Source organism: Tursiops truncatus, chromosome 5, assembly GCF_011762595.2.
Source record: "Tursiops truncatus isolate mTurTru1 chromosome 5, mTurTru1.mat.Y, whole genome shotgun sequence".
Taxonomy (NCBI): Eukaryota; Metazoa; Chordata; class Mammalia; order Artiodactyla; family Delphinidae; genus Tursiops; species Tursiops truncatus.
The window spans coordinates 124,633,979-124,656,365 of NC_047038.1; the positions used below are offsets into that span (position 1 = coordinate 124,633,979).

A 22,387-nucleotide genomic window follows, 5' to 3' on the forward strand; every position below is an offset into this window, starting at 1 on the left:
GAATTAACATTCAGAAGGGATTATCTCAGAAAGGACCTATCTACACAATTATTTTAATTATATTTTCCTGGGAACCGGCATTGGTAAAAACAATCACGCATGCAGATTATTTCCTTTTGTTTTCCTTTTAAAAGACACTTTTGTCACAATAAATCTGATCAAAATGATTTTACAAAAATGACTTTGGCTTAAAGTACGGTCACTGGATTCCAAAAAGAATAAAATAACCGTCTATAAATGGAGGCTGCTGAAAACAGACTTCAACCAGTTTTTAAAAAATCTGTACCATAAAGGGGAAAATTATAAGGAATGGATTTTCAAAAAATTCTGCTAACATTATATATTTAGTGTCCACTGCTTTAAATTTTAGAAATATTTTTACAGTGAAATATCCTTTAATTTGCTTCTGATATTTTTTAAGCATCCTTTAATGTTACTGTCCTCTCATCACTGTTTGATTTTAAAGACTAAATTCCAGCATAAGTTTATCTGAAAAGAATGTTGCTTAGCCAGCTGACCTAAGCTAATGCATCATACATAGACATGAGTCAAAACTAAATTTGTTTTCTGTCTTAAAACTACTTCCTAGAGAAAAAGCTTCTTACAGACTTCTCATTTCCTCTCTTTAGCATGAGATACATAAGCTGACACGACTGCAACCACTCTGTTTCAACTTTTGGTGGCTCATAAAAGGATGGAAAAATTGAGGAAGAAAGATTCAAGGTTTGCCTTGCATTATAAGGGCCAGCTGCTCCACGTTGTGCCAGGACTTGGAGAAAAAGAGTTACAGAGTCTGTTACATGGTTCATAACAGGTCAAAATGCATAATTAGGTCTGGATTAACCTATAATCGCCTTGCAGAAAGTGTTGTATTGTATGTAACATAACGCTACATGTTAATGAAGCAAATGAAACTTCATCTCCCTCCCTTCAAAGAACAGCTGATTTTGGGGGGGATGGAAATTAAGTTTTGCTTGGAAATTGCCTGAAAGAAGAGTTTTGATAAGAGCAGAAAGCACCCTTGGCCACCTACCCATTTTGCTGTTTACTGTCACCCTGGGATCCTCTTCTCTGTCCCTCCGCTAGCTCCTGGGCAGTCTCGGCACACACGCTGGTGACTGTGGGCTGCCGTGGGACATTAACTGCAGGTTTACCAGCGCTCAGTGCAGATGACCGCTGGTCAGCACTAACACTGGCATTAGCATGCGGTCCAGATGCAGCGAATGGGGGAGGAGTGACAGCGGCCCCGGGTGCAGGGGAAGCATGTGATGAAGTGGTCGCATGGGCTGGGGTGAAGGCGGACGATGGTGATGGGATGGATGTGACTTTTGGTGAAGACACAGAACCAAAGGGTCGTGGTGCCTTATTGTAGGCCATGTTGGTTGTGGAAGTGACTTTGGACACAGCAGGAGATGGAATGGGCACAGGTTTAACTACTTCTTTAGGTTCTCCCTATGTAAAATAAAAATAAACATACACAAAAACAGGCCAAAGACATGCAAAATAGATCCACTGAAAAGAACACACAGCTAGTTTGTAAAAAGACAAACACAATCATGTTAGCAAGCCAAACTTCACACGTTTTCAGATAAAAACAATGAGTTGATATAACACAGTATGCATGCCAACTGGTCCCAACATGCATAACGTGGATGCACATACTGAGTAGATATTTTTTTTTAATAAAAATGAAAGGAGTTCAAAATATTTAGGAAGTAGATTAGAAAAGTTATCAAAAAGCCTAAAGGCCAAAATAAGTACCAATTCAGACATATTCCAAAGGAAAATTTTCTAAATACCCCACAGTAAACAAAACATCACTAACCAAAATATTTATTTTAAAATATCCAGAGTCTCAATTATAATTCCATCTTTCAAACCTGTTTAATTACTCTCCAGAGTACAATTATTTGATTCATGCAGAAGCAGCAGCACATTTCTAACTCAATTAAAAACAAAACAAAACAACCGAAGGAATGTTCATTTTCATCTGACTCAGAAATGTGCACATTCTAATTATTTTGAATCAAGAAATCGCTCCTTTAAAAAAAACTCAACAAAAAAAGCAAACAAATCAACAAAACAAAATCAATCCTTTCCCTTTCCTGTAATCCACCTGTTGTTTCTCTCTCTGGAATGTTGTGAGATATCACTAAAGATGGAATAGATTTCTTCCCTTTTCTAAAATAAATATTTAATATTTAGTAGTTACATGAGGGGAAAAAAAAGATCTTAGATGTTTCTTCACTGCCATCAAAGAAAAAAAACAACTAAGAAAGCTCAATTCCTCCTAAAATTAACAGAATTTGTGTTTGCAAATCCCTATCCCAGAGTAAGTATGAAGTTAAAAACAAAAAACAAAAAAAACAACAGCTTAAGCTTCTATGACATTCAAGAATAAGTCCCTACCATCCCCAAAGAAAAACAATCAAAATTCCTTAAAAAGCATACAATGGTGGCTCTATTATGTTTAATTTGAAGGAAAAAAAAGTAATCTAAATTAATGTTACAGAAATAATAAAGCTAACTGCGGGGGATAAAGTACCTTCATGCCTCTGGGAATCAATATAAATAAATTCAATGGAAAGGCACAAGTAAAATTAAGGAGAAAACCCCCAAAAGCGCAAAACCAGATTATATGAATAATGGCTTAGGACAATTTCAGGATATATATGAGAAAAAAAGGGTACTTGCCAATAACCTAATCCAAGAATACTCTGAAAATGTAATTTAAAAACTCATTAATATTCCTAATAAAATGTTATTAAAGACTTACTGTGATATTCATCTTTTTAGATTATGTGAATAGAGATAGGCAAATTAAAAGTGAAGGTAAGAAATCTGGATATGAGTTATTGATAACATACGACATTGGAAATAATGTTTAAATGATGAGGAATAATTTCAGATGATAATTCTGTATGTGTTGATTTCCACTTTCCCTCGTCATCTTTAAAGAAGAACTGTGCGGAGAACTGCATCGAAACTATAAATTGTCAGTATGACTGGAGACAGGAACGCAAGTTACAGTGGTTCAAGAGGGACAGTCAAATAATGTCCTAGTGATGCTAGATTAGAAACACACCTTTTGAACAGGAACCGGCTCAGGCTTGGGTGTAGCAGATGCTCTGAGGAAAAAAAAGAAAAAGGAAAAAAACATGAATTTTTGCAAACTTCTTACTAATGGAATTTTTATTATTATATACCTCAATATACTAAATCATCAGAATTTACAGTTTCATAATTCATGGTTTTACTATTCACAATCTAATTAGTTCATGCAGCTCAAATGCCGTAAGATCCAGTACCTCATATACTAGGTATTCATTAGTGTATGAATATCCACTCTACCCACTCAAGAATGAGGAAAGACAAACACCAGTCCTGTTTGCTAATGCATCCATGTTTAACCTTTAAATTAAGGCTATTCCCTACCAAAAAGGGTAAGGTAAAATAAACATGACTTTCTGATCCCTGCATGGCTCCTGAAACAAATAATCTGCATCTCTATCTCCAATAGTATCTGCCTTTTCTCCTATCATCCATGAATATGCCCAGAGGACATTGGATGTTTTTGTGAAGATACTGAATAAATTCTGGTTGAACTGGGTCACTGAAGGCATACTAATTTTGTATTTATATTCTTCAGTGCACATTACTGTATCTGTTCTACTAAAACCAAACTAAGTTCTTCCACTAGGCTATAATTTCAGTGAATGCAATGACCGCGCCCCACTTGTGTCTGTATCAGCACTGCACCTGGCGTGTAATAGGTCATCAGTAATGAGTGTAGAAAGGAGAGAACAGGGAAGAAGGACAAAAATCCATGCACAGAACTATTCTCATATTCAAATATATTATTCTTAATCTATGCTTTTTTGCATTATTACTGTCCCTTTGGTTATCATGGACTAATAATAACGATAATTGATTTGGAGTGAGTATGTCATATAATCAAGACACAACCAAAGTAGCAACTATCATTATCCCCATGCTTCACATGAGAAACTCCAAAATTAAAGTAAATTACTTCTAGGATGGCACTAAGGCCAACGGTCCTTATATATTACAATACACTGGCTGTAGTCAAGGACAGTAACTAAATGATTGGAGAGCTTCTAATGATTTAAAGGCTATTTTCCCAGAATTAAGGTACATGTTATGTTTAATAATGTCAGAAGCAGTCTGACTCCTCTTACAACACATAAGCCTGAGGATAAGACAGCAAGTGCAGAATTCAAGAAATGTAACCATAGTAGGTAAATAATAAGTGATAATTTTAAGATGCAAACCATGAGATCATTTGACTTACAGAGAAGCTAACACAGGATATTTGGTCTCCATGATCATAACCTAGTAATGAACTCTGATCAACATTTTTAGCAGCAACTGAATTTCCCAATAACAACTAATTTGGTTAGCCAGGGCAGGCACAGACTGAATAATTGGCTAATCTAATAGGAGAGACCACAATGGATGCTAACATTTGGTTAGTGCCATGTAGAATTACCCTCTGACAGTTGTACAACTTTCCACGTGTGGTCTCAATCAGACAATTTCTCTTTTAGCTTATAGGGTTATTATAACAAGCAAAGGAAACAAGTTCAAATACAGAACAGTGGAATCTTCCTTTCATTGACATTTCACAGTAAGATGTAATCACAAAGGATCTACTCATTAAAACTACCCAAGACATGATTGAAAGTTTGCCATGGGACTTCCCTGGTGGCACAGTAGTTAAGAATCCGCCTGCCAATGCAGGGGACACGGGTTCAAGTCCTGGTCTGGGAAGATCCCACATGCCGCAGAGCAGCTAAGCCCGTGCACCACAACTACTGAGCCTGTGCTCTAGAGCCCGGGAGCCACAACTACTGAGCCCACGTGCCACAACTACTGAAGCCCGTGCGCCTAGAGCCCGTGCTCCACAATGAGAAGCCACCGCAATGAGAAGCCTGCGCACCGCAACTAAGAGTAGCCCCCGCTCGCCACAACTAGAGAAAAGCCTGCGTGCAGCAACAAAGACCCAACGCAGCCAAAAAAAAAAAAAAAAGAAAGCTTGCCATAATAGAGAAGACAATATTCTTTTTCATTTTTCATCTGGACACTTAAAGGTACATGGAGCTCTTCTAGCAACACAAAAACAATTTATACAAAAGACGGATGTTTAACAGTCACTAGGTTTCCAAACAGAAGAAAACGCACATATCCTACATCTATGAAAACAAACCCCTTAGTTTTTTTCTAGGTGTTAGTTCTTATTTAAACAGGTTAGCAACAACAATAACAAAAGCCCCAGAATGGTTAGTTTTCATTAACTTTAGAGCCCAACCTCTTAGTTTGTTGAGAACGCAGAGTAATGAGTCTTAACATATTTTATGGAATGAAAGTTCTACAAAAATACTTCTTAAAATATGAATTCACAAAAAAATTTTAAACTGGATCTTGAATATCTGCCCTGCTTGCCTTCTGATAAAGTCCCGTAAGTGCAATGACATGAAATAAGAAAAGCAGTCAAAGAGGGACAACCTGTCCTCAAAATTCCAGGATTGAATCCACTACATGTTAGAAACACAAGCATCATTTTGTAGGTGGAAAGAAGAAAAAAAAGATGGCTTATAAGTAAATGTCAAATGGAAGAGTGAACACTAGATGCAATAAAAATTAGTTCTGGTTTAACTATTTAAATAACTACCAAATGAGTCCTAGAATCATTAAAACTTAGAAGGTTCCTTAGAGTTACTCTATCACATGCCAATCAGATACATGTCTGACCTCTGTTTGAATATATATAGGAGCTCACAGTTTAAGACATGTAATTTTTGAATCCTGTTTAAAATGGCCTTCATTGTAATGTTATTTTGCTTTTTTGGAATAAACAGAAGAAGTCAACTGGTCCACATTAAAAATATTTGGAAAAGCATTTTTAACACACAAAATACGTATACAAATCTATAACATACATTATTTACATTTTAAAAGATCAGTAGGGTACATAAATCTCATATTTAAGTGTGATTACATATTCTTACAACACAAACTATTGTGGCTTGGGAAATTTAGAATACATGACAATTGAAATCTGAATAATGAACAGCAATCACACCAGCTTTTTAAAAATCAAACTTTACTAATTATCACAAAACAACAGAATAAAAAGATACAACACCTTTTATTTTCAAAGTGTCAAGATTTTTAAAAAATATTAATGCATAATGTTTGTGAGAATACTCTGTTGCTGGAAGAATTATATATTATTACAGCTCTTTTGGAAAATAATTTGGCATTTATTTATAAAAGGCTTGAAGAAAGCTCACACCCTTTGACTTATTAAATCAATTTCTGGGAGTCTATCATAAGGAAATAACCTAAAAGAGGAAAAAGACTTTACGTAAAAATATACTCATTCCCTACAGTATAACTTATAATAGTGAAAAATAGGAAACAACCAATTAAATATACAATGAGGAAATGGTTAACTGTAATATAACCAAATGATGAAACATTATGCAATGATTAAAAATCATTTTGAGAAAGAATTCTGAATTGCATGATAACATGCTTACTTTACGATATTAAGTGAAAAAAGAGAAATATAAAATAGCATATAGAGCATGATCAATGCATGGAAAAAAGTGGTTGGAAACACACCAACATTTAGTAGAAGCTCTCTATGAATGATATTTGTTTTCTTCTCTTTCGTGTGTTTTCCACATTTTATGCACTGTACACGTGCTATTTTTATAATAAGTAAGACTATTTCTCAAAGCATGCTTCACAGAAAACTACTTTCTAAAACACAACCCCGCCCCACCCCCCAAAACAAAGGTTCTGTTATCAAAGATATCTAGAAAACTTGAAGTTAAAGTTACGTAAGCATTGTTAAAGTTACGTAAAGGGACTACTCAAAGCCTTTAAATGCCCAGGAAGAAAATACTGTGGATCATGGTCCACACCCATTTGGAGTTTAGAATACTCATTTATGGAACTCGTTTTCAGAATATTCATTTGCTCAGGAAACCTTTCTCAAGGTTGGAGTTAGGAAAGGGAAAAACCCTCTGAGAAATGCTATTTTAAAGAAACAGTAAAGAGAGTAAATCTCTGTCAGCCTGAAAAGTTTTAAGTCTCCTCCAGGTGGCTACAATTAAGGGAGAGAAACATTACAGTCCACAAAATCCTGGAAACCTTTTGTCATACAGAATATCGTTCTTACTGAGATGGTGCTTTCATGGACTTGGTTAAATAAGATACCCAAAGCCTCTGAGCATAATTTAATCGATGTTTAACGAGGAAAATCTCATTTCCTTCACCAAACTGAAATATGTATTTCCCATATTTCCTGAGGAGAAAATCCTAATATATGAATAAGGAAAGCTAGTTCTCAAAATTAAAATTTTTATAGTTGTCTTTCTTTTTTTTAGAACAATATTGGATTGAGCATCTGCTCCTTTACTTTAGAAATGTGATAGATTACTTAAAAGCAAATAATTTTATAAAGACTTTAAAATAAAGTTTTAAAACCTGATGTAGAATTATTAAAAATTATTGCTACATTTTTCTGTTCAAATCCTGGGAAATACACAATGGGATAATAGATTTCCCTTTCAACCGCAGCGAGCGACACAAGTCACTTTTGTGCAGTGTGGTGTGTTTCAAACCAGAAGAGATCCTGGCAATGGCTTGGTGCCACGGGTCCAACAGTCTTCTTATTGTTCTCTCTTCCCTTAGTGCGAAGCCCCTGTATGGGAGTAAGCCACGATGGCGGGAGGCTAGTGCCCTGGCCCGGTACTATCCTCAGCTCATGGAATTCAAAGAACAAAGCCGTCAGTGTGGCTACAGCAATCTATTTTGAAAGCTGATTGACTTTTGTGAGAGCAGTATCCAAAATAAAAATCCCTGATGCATTACAACCAGTTTCAGAACTTCTGGCTGAACAGTTGAAAGGAGTTCTAAATTACAATGTTGTATTCAAAACTGGAATTGTGGTGCCCTGGTTAGAATAATGTATAGGAAAAATAATACCATAAATAAGCGACAGATCTATTAAAGATTAGATTCAAAGGAATCATGAAAAACTGCATTGTTCGAACGCTCAATGAATTTTCCAATACTGCTGTATAAAGTAATACGTTTTTAGCTAATAAAAGTTGCCAATGAATGTTCACATTAGTGTTTAAGAATGAGGAATTATGCAACAGAACTGGAGTGATAAAGATTACTCGCATTACTCATTATGTCTTGGTGAAGCCTTCAACCATATCTAATACACTTAACTCATAAACAATCATACAGAAAAGAGGAGGATTTTTAGTTCATCTTCCGTGAGATGAGCTCTATCTAAGTTTCCCACAGCATGGCCATCTTTGGGCTCACTGACCTCAGGACCCATAAACACTAGGGCACATCATTAATCACTTTAATTGCAAAGTTGTCAATTTACAATAACAAAGCAACTCCAGAGGGGAAAAAAGTGAGCACTCAAGTGTGTAGAGGGATGTCTCTTTAAACCATTTCCCTATATTTAATTGTACTTCTAGTCAGCTGGCTTTCCTAAAAACTCAAACCTTAAACATTTAAATCACTTATGGCAATGCATCAGTGGTTTTTTCCAAATGATCTGAGAACACATAAAGATTATCTTTTCTACAAACATAAGTACAAAATAGTACTTAATATCAGCATGTTATAACACCTTTTAGCTTATAGAAGATTATATTCACCACATACACATGCATTCATACACAGTCTCATTTTCTTTCTCTCTCTTTGCATTTTCTCTATTTTACTATGGGTACTAAGTAAAGTATATATTTTCCTCTGGAGAGTAAGAAATAACCCAAAGCTGGACAGACTTTGAAGAGTGGGAGAAAGAAGGTAAAAAGAGAGAAGCAAAGGAACTGCTGGAGCCCATCTGAGTACCCAGGACCCCCTCTGCTGGGGCTTGGCTTGAAATTGGGTGTGGCTCAGAGAAATCCAGAACAGGCAGTTAGCACTTGATAATTACCTCCCTAGGTAAGGGAAAGGGCTTTTGTTGTAAAGATCCTTTTCAGGTGGTCACAAGAGTTGATGGGGCTTGAGAAGAAATTTTCAGCAACCAGTTCTAAATGAAGCCACAGAGGGAGAGAGGGTGAGGAAGGAAGGAAAGGACTTCTACTGAGCTTCCCTGACCCACACGGTTACAGTATTATCAAGGAGGAAAAAAAGGGGATGGCGGGGAGGGGAGAGAAGGGAGCATTAGGCTAAACTTAAAATGATAACATATTTCCCATTATTTGAACAATGAGAGGATTGGTGTCAGCATTCAGCTACCATTTATTGGGGTCAGTCATACTGAATTAAAGGCCTTATATACAATTCTTAAGTTTCAGAAATAAAGTCTAGAAATGTTAAATAACTTGGACCACTAAAAAGTTTAATGCCAATTTCTACATTATCCTCCCTCTAATATATCCATCTCACTTAGCAGAAGCCAACAAATTAACAAATATTTCTTCATCTCATGATATGCTACTTTATTTTCTATGGTTGAAGTACTGTTCCAAGTTTGGGAACACGGTGGTAAAAACAAGCCAAAGAAGGTCCTTGCCCAGAGTCTACATTTTAATGGAGGTGGCAGATAGTAAGTCAATAAGTAAGGTAGTTTTATAAAGTGGTAAATCCAAAATTTCCCATTATTCTACTTGATTCTAGATACAAGAAATGTTTTTTTACCCTACGTTTATTTCCAAAAGAACATTTTTATTGGGAAAGAAAGTTTCATTTGTCTGTCGTGCCTCATGTCCACACTCCCAATAACCTCAGCCTCATTTAAGGAAAAAAAAATGCATTTTTCTAACTAGTATTTATAAAATAATTTCTATAAAGAAGACTGTTGAAGAAATTATATAATATTTTAGATGTGTTCAAGGTTACATAAAAGTAATTTCAAAGTTCAGGATAATTCATACTTATTATAAGTAAAATTCTTTTAGAGTGAAAATACCATTTCAATAAAGGGTTTTATACAAGGAGGCTATTTTTGTATGCCCGATTGTTAAGAAATGGCAAACTTTACCGCAAAGGGCCAGACAGTCAATCTTTTAGACTTTGTGGGTCACAGGCTGTAGATTCAACTATTCAGCTCTGCCATTATAGCTAGGAAGACAATCCAGACAAAATATGAGTGAGCATGACTGTGTTCCAATAAAGCTTTATTTATAAATACAGAAGGGGGATAGATTTGTCCTGTAGGTCATAGTTCGCCAACCCCTCGTTTAGATTATTTTATGGTTTTGACTGTAACAAACACTCTAGGAAATATCTTACATGACCACGGCTCTTTTCGAGTCTAAACCTCATAACCATTCTGCATAACGGAAAACCTCAGATTACAATTTGTTCAGCCACTGATTGCCATAAGAAACGAGAGTTGAGCTTCCATTATTCCTTCTGTGGTTGCAGGACACTACCTTTCAATCCCTCTTAACTCCTCTACTCCAACTTTCATACTAGCCGTTAAATGATCCATCTAAACTTCCAAACCACCCATTCAAATAAAATTCACACCACAGGGCACTGATACTGAAGCTTGGTAAAGGGACAGGTGTAATATTATTGGATTAAGGATGACATTTTAAGCACTATTTTTAACTCTGCACCTCAGTTCCTTTACTAATACATGATAAAGGCTACTAAAAACCTCTCTCACCTTCTGCTTCTACATATTATAAATGCAACTATTAGTAATTTTTTTTAATTCTAAAAGAACAACTAAAAAGGACGCACCATACATTCTGTAAGAGAAACTGAGAAGTATCATTTCCTTCTTTCCCACTAAAACCCTATTCTTTATTTCATAACAGACATAGATTATAATACTTTTAGGATTAATATAAACAAGCAATCTATAACAGAGTTGCATTCTCTCAAAACCTACTACGTTTATACCTTCCTTAGGGCACGATAATTCTATTTAATATATCTTCTCTTCCAACTCATCCGGTAGAGAAAAAAACATTATCAACATAGTACTATCAACATAATACTTCATTATTAATAAGAAACTAATAGATTTGCAAAGCAAATAATCTGCCTGTGAAAAATTAGGAGTTCCATTTATACATCTACATTTTTCTGGTTCTTTCGTGACATTATTAAAATGCCCTTGAACAACAAATGTGGTTAAAATTCACATTAAGAGAGTAGGCATCGGGCTTCCCTGGTGGCGCAGTGGTTGAGAGTCCACCTGCCAATGCAGGGGACACAGGTTCGTGCCCCAGTCCGGGAAGATCCCACATGCCGCGGAGCGGCTGGGCCCATGAGCCATGGCCGCTGAGCCTGCCCGTCCAGAGCCTGTGCTCCACGATGGGAGAGGCCACGGCAGTGAGAGGCCCTCATACGGCAAAAAAAAAAAAAAAAAAAAAAGAGAGTAGGCATCAATAACAAACCATATGCATAATTGGCTTTTCCCAGATACCTAGCAATGCATGGTAAGAGTCAGATACTGAAGAGTAGGATAAAAGGTAAGTAGGTACGACTCACACCCTGATGTTTGTCTATTTATTTTTTCCTTCCTTTTAGGAAAAGCTTAGAGCCTTAAAGAGACAGAGAGATCCTCCTACCTTTCATATTCAGGGTTTCTCTTATCAAGTTCTTCCTTGATAGAGGAATACTTTGACAAACAGGAGAAATAGCTAATGAAGGTTGCAAGTCTAGGTCACCAACAAAATAAAATAGCTACTCTACAGTTTCTTTGCTAGTATGAGGACAGTAATTCTTCCCCTGTAGAATTATTTTGAGGATGGAATGAGGTCATGTATGTAACACACCTCACGGTGACTGGCACAAAGTAAGCAGCAACAGACTACTTTTCTACCCCTTATGTAGAAGATACGACCCTGGAGTTCTGGAAATTATTCTCTGTTTCTGATTATATACTGTTATAACCAAACCAAATTATCTACCAGGATAGGTTTCAAGAGAAAACAACAGAAACAACAACAAACTAGAAATTATTGAGAAAATATCACTTATCGAGTACGTACCAAATGGCAATAATTTCATTTGGCCCATTCTGTAAATTATCTCATTTATTCTTCCTGAGCAAGTAGTATTGTGCTCATTTTAATTACAGGAAGCAGAAGCTCAAATAGGTTAAATAATTTGACCACAACTTAGAATTTGAAAATAGCAGAGGCAAGATTTGAACACAAGTCCTCCAGATACTTTAAATGCAACTCTAACACTCTGCCTTCTAAAAATAATATCAAAGTGAAAGTCATAAAAGTAACTTTGGTAAAGAACTTCAGAGATCTAGAAATGCTTTCAAACAATGAATGACTATTAATTTTCTATTAACTAGTAACTATTCATTTTTCAATCATGTTACTTATAGAATGTCATTTTTGGATTAATTCATGTAAAAACTGAAGTTACTCATGGTAATACATACATATATGTGTACATATGTAGTTAACATATAGATATACATAGAGAGAGGATATATATGTGGACATCTATCTACCTATCTGATTCTCGGATCTATAGAAAGTACACATTTTACAGCATGAACAATATACACATAAGTAAGAGTTTAAGTACTTCAGGAAATTCCCAGTTAAAGGTTTATAAACATGCAAAAACAAAGAAACAAGCGCCTTAAGTCCATTCTTCCTTATTGTTCCAGAGAAGAGGAATATTTTTCCCCATAGTAATAGGAATTCTTTAATAACTTCATTTTCCAGCAGGATGGGGCTGGAGGTTCCTTAATGAACATCACCTATGGTGCTAAACTAGGTGTTCTGGTCAAAATAGCAGCCAGCTTCTGAAGTTAGCAGCCATGCAGATCCCAAGACACCACATCATGAGATCTTCTTGTGGGTATGTGTCGAGAACCTCATGTTTATATCTCGTCTTCCTGACGATCTTGAGAAAATAAAGGACCATTGTAGTCTCCATTACAGCTATTGATGGTGATATGCTACCAATAACGCAGAATGAGTAAGACTGCTGGTCTGATGTGTGCCCTGTGATACAGGGGTGTACACCGCACATGTAAGATTACAGAAATAACCATGATGCTTCCTTTTCAATTTGGTTTAGCTACATACATTCATATATACCTAGTCACTGAATAATACATTTTAATAGAGTTCAATTCTTTTTGAATCAGCCTATACTTTTATAAACAAACACACACCCTTATGTTATGGTCAGACTCTAACTCCTGTTAACCCTCCAGATCTATTATAATTAGTATGGGCTTCTCTATTACCATAAATTATTTTAACCAAGCACTTCTCATTCCTGACCAATATGTGTTACGCCTAATGCCACTTCAAGTTCAAGGGCAATACTTGTACTATATATTTTCCTTAAATTAATTTATTTTGTTAATTTATTAATTAATTCCACAAATATTCATTGAGCCCCTAACGGAACAGGCTCTGATGTAGGAGGTTCATCAACAGTAATGAATAACAGACAAAACCCCTACGTTGAAGGTGCTTACATTCTACTTGGAAGAGGCAGATTAAAGACAAACAAGCAAAGAATGTCACATGGTAATGAGTGTAGTGGAGTATAATAAAGCAAGACAGGGGCAGGGATACATTATTTTATATGAAGAAGTCAGAGAAGGCCTCTATAATGTGAAATCTGAGCAGAGACCTGAAGAAGAGAATTCCAGGCAGACCAAACAGCAAGTGTGAAGTCTCAGAGGCAGGAATGTGCCAACGAGCTAGAATGGGAGTAAAAGCAAAAACAGCAGTGACAGATGAAGCCAGAAAGCTCACTGGGAGCCAGGACACATAAGCTACTCCATGCCACTATACGGTCTTTGTCTTTCCCTCCTCTAAGTGAGACGGAAACATATTTCTTTCTTTTCTTTTTTTTTTGCGATACGCGGGCCTCTCGCTGCTGTGGCCCCTCCCGCTGCGGAGCACAGGCTCCGGACGCGCAGGCTCAGCGGCCATGGCTCACGGGCCCAGCCGCTCCGCGGCATAAGGGATCTTCCCAGACCGGGGCACGAACCCGTGTCCCCTGCATCGGCAGGCGGACTCTCAACCACTGCGCCACCAGGGAAGCCCCAGAAACATATTTCTAAATACAGTACTTCATCTTGTAAGAAAGTTTAACCCAAACCTCAAATTACAGAACAGTAAATCTAAATACAGTGTTGACCAATAAATTAGCCTATAAATATGTTTGAACTGTTTAAGCCTACTTACTAACAAAAGGAAGGGGGAGAGAGAGGGACTAAAACTTGCCCCAAATCTTAAATATATCAAGACAAATAGAATACAAATGGGAAATAGCAAAATATCTAATTTGTCCTTCAAACATCCAAAGGGTAAGAAAATGCTCTTTGAGGCTCATTTTTATATGCTCTGTCCTATGCTAATATTGAAGGCACAATTTTGGCACTAACTTTTTCCAGATACATCTTTTTCTATTCTTGTCTAGGCTAAGCACATTCAATTGCAAAATTTTTTGGTAAAGTGGGTATTTTTAGGTAATTCAATAAAATTCAAGGGGACAAGCATTCCAACATTTAGCACAGCCTTATTAGGAAAACAAAGTCAGTCTGCTGTCTTGTGGAAAGCACAGAAATGAAAACTTTTCATTCTTTGTAGTCTAAACTTAGGTTTTTCCATTTATTTATTTAACTCTTAAAAAATAACTTGGGGGTGGGTTTAGGTTTTTTAAAAATCTGGAGTACTCAGAGTCTAGGAATTTAAAAATTAGTGATCAAATGTGGCTATTTTAGCCATAGATAAGCCAGGTCTGTCCTTGTTTAATAACTTTAAGATGAGCTGTAAATTTCACATCTATCAATTCAGAAGTAGAATCATCTTCATCACTGAGTCTTATTAAATTAATTCAAAGTATTCTATATAATAATATCTAAATCTGAAAAAAGAAAATTTGAAGCAAGTGTTCATATATTTGTCATTTAAGAAAATTCTTATATTATTTGTGATTAACTTCACATTTATACTATCACACATAAAGGGCTGAAACACATTCAATTGTTTCTTTAATTTAAGAAACTAGTTGTGTTTATAGAGACAAAAATTTGTTTATAAAATGACAGTATTACTTATATTTCTGATTGATAATTCAATGGATTTTGTTGTAAAATTTAAGCTATATTAGAATTCCAAAGTTTTCCAATGTTAACAAAATATTTTTTTAAACAAAGAGACAATATAAAACATTATATTCTCTAATACCTCTGTCATTACAGGAAGAAAATCTGAAACTAGCAAATTAGAAACACATTCTGCCTATTTTACCAAAAAGCATGCTTGTTATCTTGAGAGAATTAATTCCCTCCACCACAGTGTGAATCTAATATATTAGAAAATGACCCTAGAATAGTGCTTCTCAACAATACACAACTCAGAACATGTGTGGCTCATCATGCACGTTCAACAACACCCAAACTGTTCTACATCTTTCTTTTTTTTTTTTTTTTTTTGCGTTATGCGGGCCTCTCACTGTTGTGGCCTCTCCCGTTGCGGAGCATAGGCTCCGGACGCGCAGGCTCAGCGGCCATGGCTCACGGGCCCAGCCGCTCCGCGGCATGTGGGATCTTCCCAGACCGGGGCACGAACCCGCGTTCCCTGCATCAGCAGGCGGACCCTCAACCACTGCGCCACCAGGGAAGCCCTCTACATCTTTCAATGGGACAAATCCACTGATCCAAAGCTTGACAATTGTGGCTATGTCAAATTGCTACAAAATTTCTAAATGCTTATTCTCAATTTCAGTACTTATCTCATTGTAGACCAGGGACAAACAGTTCAAACTGGCACCAGACTTCAGGGACTGCAAACTTAGTAGCACCGAAGTAGACTACTGTTTTCAAAGTTTTCATCACAATACACAGTCAGAGATATATTTTATATCATGACCTACATGGTACAAATCTGAACCAATAAAAACATATTTTCACGTGCAATCCATTATTATGTTTTGTTCTAGTCTATTTTATTTACAAAACAAAAAAAGGAGGTTAGGGCAGATGCTGGCCCTGACTCCATAAACTGAATGCATAATAAGCCTCAGTTTGATAAAGACTAATCTTGATGGGGGGCAGGGGGTGGGCAGGGAACTCAGAAGGGTTTGGAAGCTTGATAGGTCATATAATAAACATGATGGCTGCCTAACAGTGGTCACACAAAAATCCTCACTGAACTGAAACAGCCCATTCACAAAACAATATTAAGCTGGTTTTAATTTGTGAGAAGTATTGCATTCAATAATATCCTTAAAGGCACAAAATAAACAAATGTAGCAACAACAATAATTAACACAAAGTTCTGGCTAGTACATGTCTTAAAGCTCCATCTCACCAAATTTGCTTCTGACAGAATTATAATTACTGAGAAGAACAGAAGTGCTGACCATAGGTTACTACACGTATTGTTCCAACAACGACATCCTCCAGCAAGTACTTAAAAACTCAAGTGGATAATGAACATTTTCCCTATTTGAAAATGCGTGAAAATTTAGAGAAGCCAAACACTAATACTTAACTCTTAAGACAAATAATCTGAAGTGTATTTGATTCTTTAGTGAAAGAAAAACACAACCTCTAATGTGATGTTTCCCTTAAGCTGGTGCTAAGCATCCCCTAAAACATCTCTAGAGAACAGAAATAGGAGATTCTTGTCCTATTTACTTCCTCTTTTCAAAAATTCACAGAAGGACCTGAGACCTCACAAAAGATTAGAACCAGTTCAGAGACAAACACACAGTGTGCTCTATACTGTGATCCGTAAAAAACTCTTTACAATAAATGAATATGCATTTATGTAACTCTGACACCAAAGTTCCTGATTCCTTTCAAGATAACAATGCTTCTTTTCTTCCATAACTATTCTGATATTTAACTCTTTTGGCTGCTTTTTCTAAAATGTTCTTGCTGAACACCGACCATGAGAAGTGTCTAACTGGAATGGGCTGTCCAGTGGTGATGTTCACACAGGACCTATATACTGTTGCAGGGATTCTTTCATAGAAGACAAGACCAATTGGCCACAAGGTCCCTTCAAGCTCAGGGGAACACAAACACCTCTATAACACAGTTTGTATCATACAGTGTTCTTGTTCTTTCTGAAAAATCTGTCAATATTAGCTAATTCTTTTATTTCCCTTAGGTATATATGACAGGGGCGAGACTCAGGACAGACTGGCAAATAACCCCGACACTAATACTGGCCTCAAAGACAAGCAAACCATAAGTAAATTTAAAAAATTCTTTGCCTGGGGACCTCTCTGGTGGTCCAGTGGTTAAGAATCCGCCTTCCAATGCAGGGGACACAGGTTCGATCCCTGGTCGGGGAACTAAGATCCCACAGGCCACAGGGCAACTAAGCCCGCATGCCACAACTACTGAGCACGAGCCACAACTAGAGAGCCCACGCGCCACAACTAGAGAGCCCACACACCACAACTTGAGAGCCCACATGCCGCAACAAAGAGCCCGCACGCTGCAACGAAGATCCCATGTGCCGCAACAAAGATCCCACGTGCCACAACTAAGACCTGATGCAGCCAAAAATAAAATAAATATTTTTTTAAAAAATAGAAATTCTTAGCCTGGTCACTTTGATGAGCAATGTAGTCCCTAGAATGTCCAGTATCTCACAGAGTTGAGAAGCAGATTTCTCTGAGTCAAATCCTAGTGTAAGCAGGTAGTGTGGGGAGTCCCCAGAGAAAGAGAACCAGGCATGGTTTTTGACATAAGAGAAGCCATCTTGGCCTAAGCCATTTTGTGATCTAAGCCTGGCCACAATGTTTGCCTTTGAAGGGTCTCAGTAATTAGTGATCTTAAGGAAATTGAGGGAATGCAGGAACAGAGGGAAAGCAGTCAAGAAACACTAGTTCAGTGATAAAACCGAGTCCTAGCTCCTCCTCAAGGGATATACATAACCATGTGATCCATATCTTTGGACTCTGCAGGCACTAAGGCCCCCACCCAGGTGGAGGATGCCAAAACCGCAGACTGGTCAGAACCTAAGGAATGATGATGTTGACCTTTTCCGACCCTTGTGACTTCAATCCACTAAAGCTTGCACTCTGTGAACCGCTTCCCCAATTCTATGTTGAATTCTTCTCCGTTCAAACCCCTTCATGAATATGTCTGTATCCTTAGCTTAAAAGGTCCCCGATTTTGCTGTTTGGGAGACACTGCTGTGGGAAAGATCCCCAGTGTTCTCCTTACTGGCTGCAAGTAATAAATCCTCCTTCTGATCTTTGGCTTGGTTGTGTCTTTTGGCTCGACACCCACCACTAGGCAAACCCAGTTTTCAAGAAACACTAGTTCCTCCGTTCACTAGTTGTTCGACCTAGAACAAGAGTTACTTAGGCGTTCTCTCTTAGTTTCTTCACATGTAAGATAAGAATAATAACAATATTAATCCATCACTAATCCATCTTACAGGGCCATTGTGAAAACAAAAGGAAAAATGTAAGGTGCTCAGAATAGTGCTTGCCACATAAATATACACTATTAGAGTGTCAGCCATGATATTTATCACTCTCCATGACATGAAAGCTGAACATAAATGGCAATTATAATCTTTCAGGCTCTAGGCTTTTGTAAGAGAAGAGAAGAGTCTAACATTAAACACAATATAGTTTTGTGAAAGCCACTTCACAGGTTCCATTTCAGAAAACGTCAGTTCTTGGCCACTGTAATCACGGGAAAGTAACTGGGGGAGTTTTGGCGGCAATGGGAAATGGCAGAGATAACTCAGTTACAAATCATCCATAAGATACAGAATCACCCCTAAATTCCCAGAACTGGTTTTCTAGACAGTTCTTTCACCTAACAACAATGCAGGACTTGGTGCTGGCTACATTTGTTTCTGAAAAGTTAGATGGAGGAGAAAGGTGAGGTCAATGACTCTCCTTTTCTGAATTCCCCTCAGGCACTTCCCTGAATCCAAGGTACAAGGACAACACCTAGGCTCACCAAAGCAGGCAGTTATGTGCACCTGCCCGCAGAGGTCATGTATGGGGGACAGTGTGGGCCTTGGATGCCTCTGAAACCATCACAGTGATTAGCAATGGAGTTTACATAGAAAAAAACTATCACAGACTGGCCAGAGAACAAGCTGTTTCCAATCCCCACAAAGAAATCCAGCATATTAAACTTTCTCCAAAAGTGCTTCCAAGTACTGAAGTTCTATGAACAAAAAAAATTCTGATGACACAAACACCAAAGCCAGAAATATGTATGTTATGTTTCCTTCATTTTCATTTGCATCAATGGTTACAACCCAAAGGCCCAGTCATACATGGCAAAAAAATACATAAAAATTACAGATCAGAGTTAGCAGCTGCGTTCACAGGCCACACCCAAGGCTGTGGATAAGCTGCAGACCTCAATTAACGTTGGGATCCATATTTAAGGAAATTAAACTTGCATTATAACCTTTGTTCCCATTTTGATATGCACAACATCTAAGGGTTTGGCTGCTTTCACACATGGCCTTGCTTTCAGCTGTCTGTCACATAAAATTGCAATTTAGCACCTCACTGATCTCCTGTTTTCTAGGGAAACCTACCCCAAAGCAAACACTGGCATATGCTTATGCTTTGGCGCTCCCATGAAAACAAAACGTGGCACGACTCACTGTGCTCTGGTTGAATTATGTGTCTTACGTTAGTTCTGAAAAAAGAGACTAGCAGTTGGGCTTCCCTGGTGGCGCACTGGTTGAGAGTCTGCCTGCTGATGCAGGGGATGTGGGTTCGTGCCCTGGTCTGGGAGGATCCCACATGCCGCGGAGCGGCTGGGCCCGTTAGCCATGACCACTGGGCCTGCGCGTCCGGAGCCTGTGCTCTGCAACGGGAGAGGCCACAGCGGTGAGAGGCCTGCGTACCGCAAAAAAAAAAAAAAAAAAGAGACTAGCAGTTAAATGTGCTGGAATATTGATGTGTACGGCTGTAAGAAACCACTTATTTAGTAGGAACGTTTGTTGAGGTACAGCAGACTTGCAAAAATAGCACTAGACAGAAGGTCCAGTTGAGATCATTACAGTTTTTCATTTCAGAATAACCAATAATATTTGCTGTATCTTAGATATTTGTATAGCCTATGTTTGATAAAGTTGGATATTCAGAAAACTAGGCCAGTTTCTGAAACTTGACAAAATTCTCAGAAAAGGCTTGAGAAATCAAAGACTCACACAGATCTTAACTGGTCATCTAGACTGACTTTCCTTAATATCAACATCAAAATCATAATGAAATCTTCATTTTTTCAGGCTGCCTGATAGACAAACAATAATAACTTAGTCAATGTCAAATTATCACAATTTCCTACTAGTCTAATCAAAAGTTCTCATTCTATAATATAAATTTATTTTCTTTAGTTCACCAAAAATACGGAGCATGGGTATCTATATACAGACTCAATATCATTGTTATATATGAAATGCTTTAGACAAAAAAAAAAATTCATCATAACTACTTGGATAGGAAATCCAACGCATGTTGTTATTAAAAACACTCATAAAGATCAATATCCACTTATATAAATTAATTCTCATTAAATTTTTTACTATCCAAAAAAAGGCCATGACAGGTCATTTAATAGAAAAATAGAGAACTGATTTACTTATGATCTCACCTAGAATAAAAGTAAAGTAGCAAATCAAACCTGAAAGTCCAAATTTTTATTTCCAAGCTAGGTTAGGAACATAATCCTTCGTTATGCTTAAGTGTGTTTCAAGGTTCAGTATATAAAACAAATTTTAAAAGTACAGCTTCTCTAGTTGAACTGAAAGTATAAGCAGAAAATGCAGAATGCATCCACTGGCCTCCTGGTACCACCACTGTAGCACAGTTTGATACAGACGAATCCCCTTATACAGAGACAGGAAAAGTCAAGTTCAGGAAGAATAGGCTGACTACTATTTCATTGCCTTTTACATTATACTTGAAATCTTAGTCTTTTCTTTGCTTCAGTTTTCTCATTTGAGAAGTGGGTATAATACTTCCTACTCATCTACCTCACCATTACAAGATGAGAGCATAGTATCAAGAAAATTAAAAGCATGAATTTTATTTGGAGCCAAGCAAGACTTACTGTTGAGATCTTCACAACAGTAAGTTAGTCCAAGTTAATTAACTTCTCTAAATTTGCTTCCTCATCTGTAAAAAAGGTTACTACTTATCTCACTGGGTTATTCTGAGGATTAAATGATGTAATATATGTAAATTATCTAGCACTATACCTTAACTTGTAGTGAACAAAAAAATAGCCTAGAATATGTATGGCATTTCCATGTATTTATAAAATAAATCTACTTAACATTAAAATCATCATACGGTACTTTTATGGGCAAGTTCAGTATAAGCAGTATGTCCCGCTACTCTGCCACTTGACCAGTGGCTGAAATGAAAGATTCAAATGAAAACGTTTATATACGAAAGATAAAAGTTAAAAGCAGAAGGATTCTTCACATTAGTTAGTATTCAATTCTACTAGGTCACGATTCTATAATATCTCCTAAGGAGAAATAACTTTTGACAAATTTACATACATTGGAGAATGTATGTGTGTGTGTGTATATATATATATATATATATATATATATATATATATTACAGAGGCATTTTAGTATGTATTATGACAATGGTTTTTTTTTAAATGATGAAATCTGCTCGCAGATTTGATAATGCTAGTCCCCTCCTTAAAACTGTTTGTGTTCTCTGAATCACTATGCTGTACACCCAAAACTAATATAATACTGTAAATCAACTATTCAATTTTTATTTTATTTTATTTATTTATTTTTTGGCTGCTCCATGCAGCTTGCAGGATCTTAGTTCCCTGACCAGGGATCAAACCTGGGGTCGCAGCAGTGAAAGTGCCGAATCCTAACCACTAGACTGAAAGGGAATTCCCTATACTTTAATTTTTTAAAAAGCTATTTGTGTTCTTATACCCCATGCATTTGTCCAAATTATAATTAATTATGTTACTATATGTTGATTATCTCCTTTATTAGCTAGTGTAGCAGGTCCATGATAGCAGGGCCATATCTCTCTCGTTCACCTCTATATTCCTGAAAAAAATGTACTATCTGTGTACGTGTATGTATATAGTCAGACTAGAAGAGCACATCCCAAAATATGTTTGTCTTCTCTGGATGGCATACGAATTTCTTATTTTCTGTATCTTCCAAATATTCTTCAAGAAAGGTGTAACTATTTTACAAATAGGAAGAAGCCACAAAATATTTTTTTAAAGATAAAAGTGCTTGAAATAAAAAATAATAAGAACAAGGAACACAACAGCATTAATTTGAAAGCCATTTCAACTCAAATGATTTTGTAATCTCTTGATGGAAGATGGCCTCTTAAAGGGATTAAGGCATGTCCCTTTACTCAC

General features: G+C 36.9%; 1 protein-coding gene across 7 annotated transcripts in view; it reads right to left on the reverse strand.

Moving 5' to 3' along the window:
- PDLIM5 (PDZ and LIM domain 5) overlaps positions 1 to 22,387 on the reverse strand; it is a 213,938-nt gene that overhangs the window by 96,412 nt on the left and 95,139 nt on the right. For 3 of the 7 annotated variants that reach the window (XM_033857386.2, XM_019926428.3, XM_073805582.1), the window contains 2 exons: positions 3,086 to 3,128; positions 1,034 to 1,452 (listed from right to left, as the gene is read on the reverse strand). In XM_033857386.2, coding sequence (XP_033713277.1) covers positions 1,034 to 1,452; positions 3,086 to 3,128 — 462 coding nt within the window. The remainder of the gene's footprint in view (positions 1 to 1,033; positions 1,453 to 3,085; positions 3,129 to 22,387) is intronic. The other 4 variants (XM_073805583.1, XM_019926430.3, XM_073805584.1 and 1 more) reach the window with 2 other exon arrangements.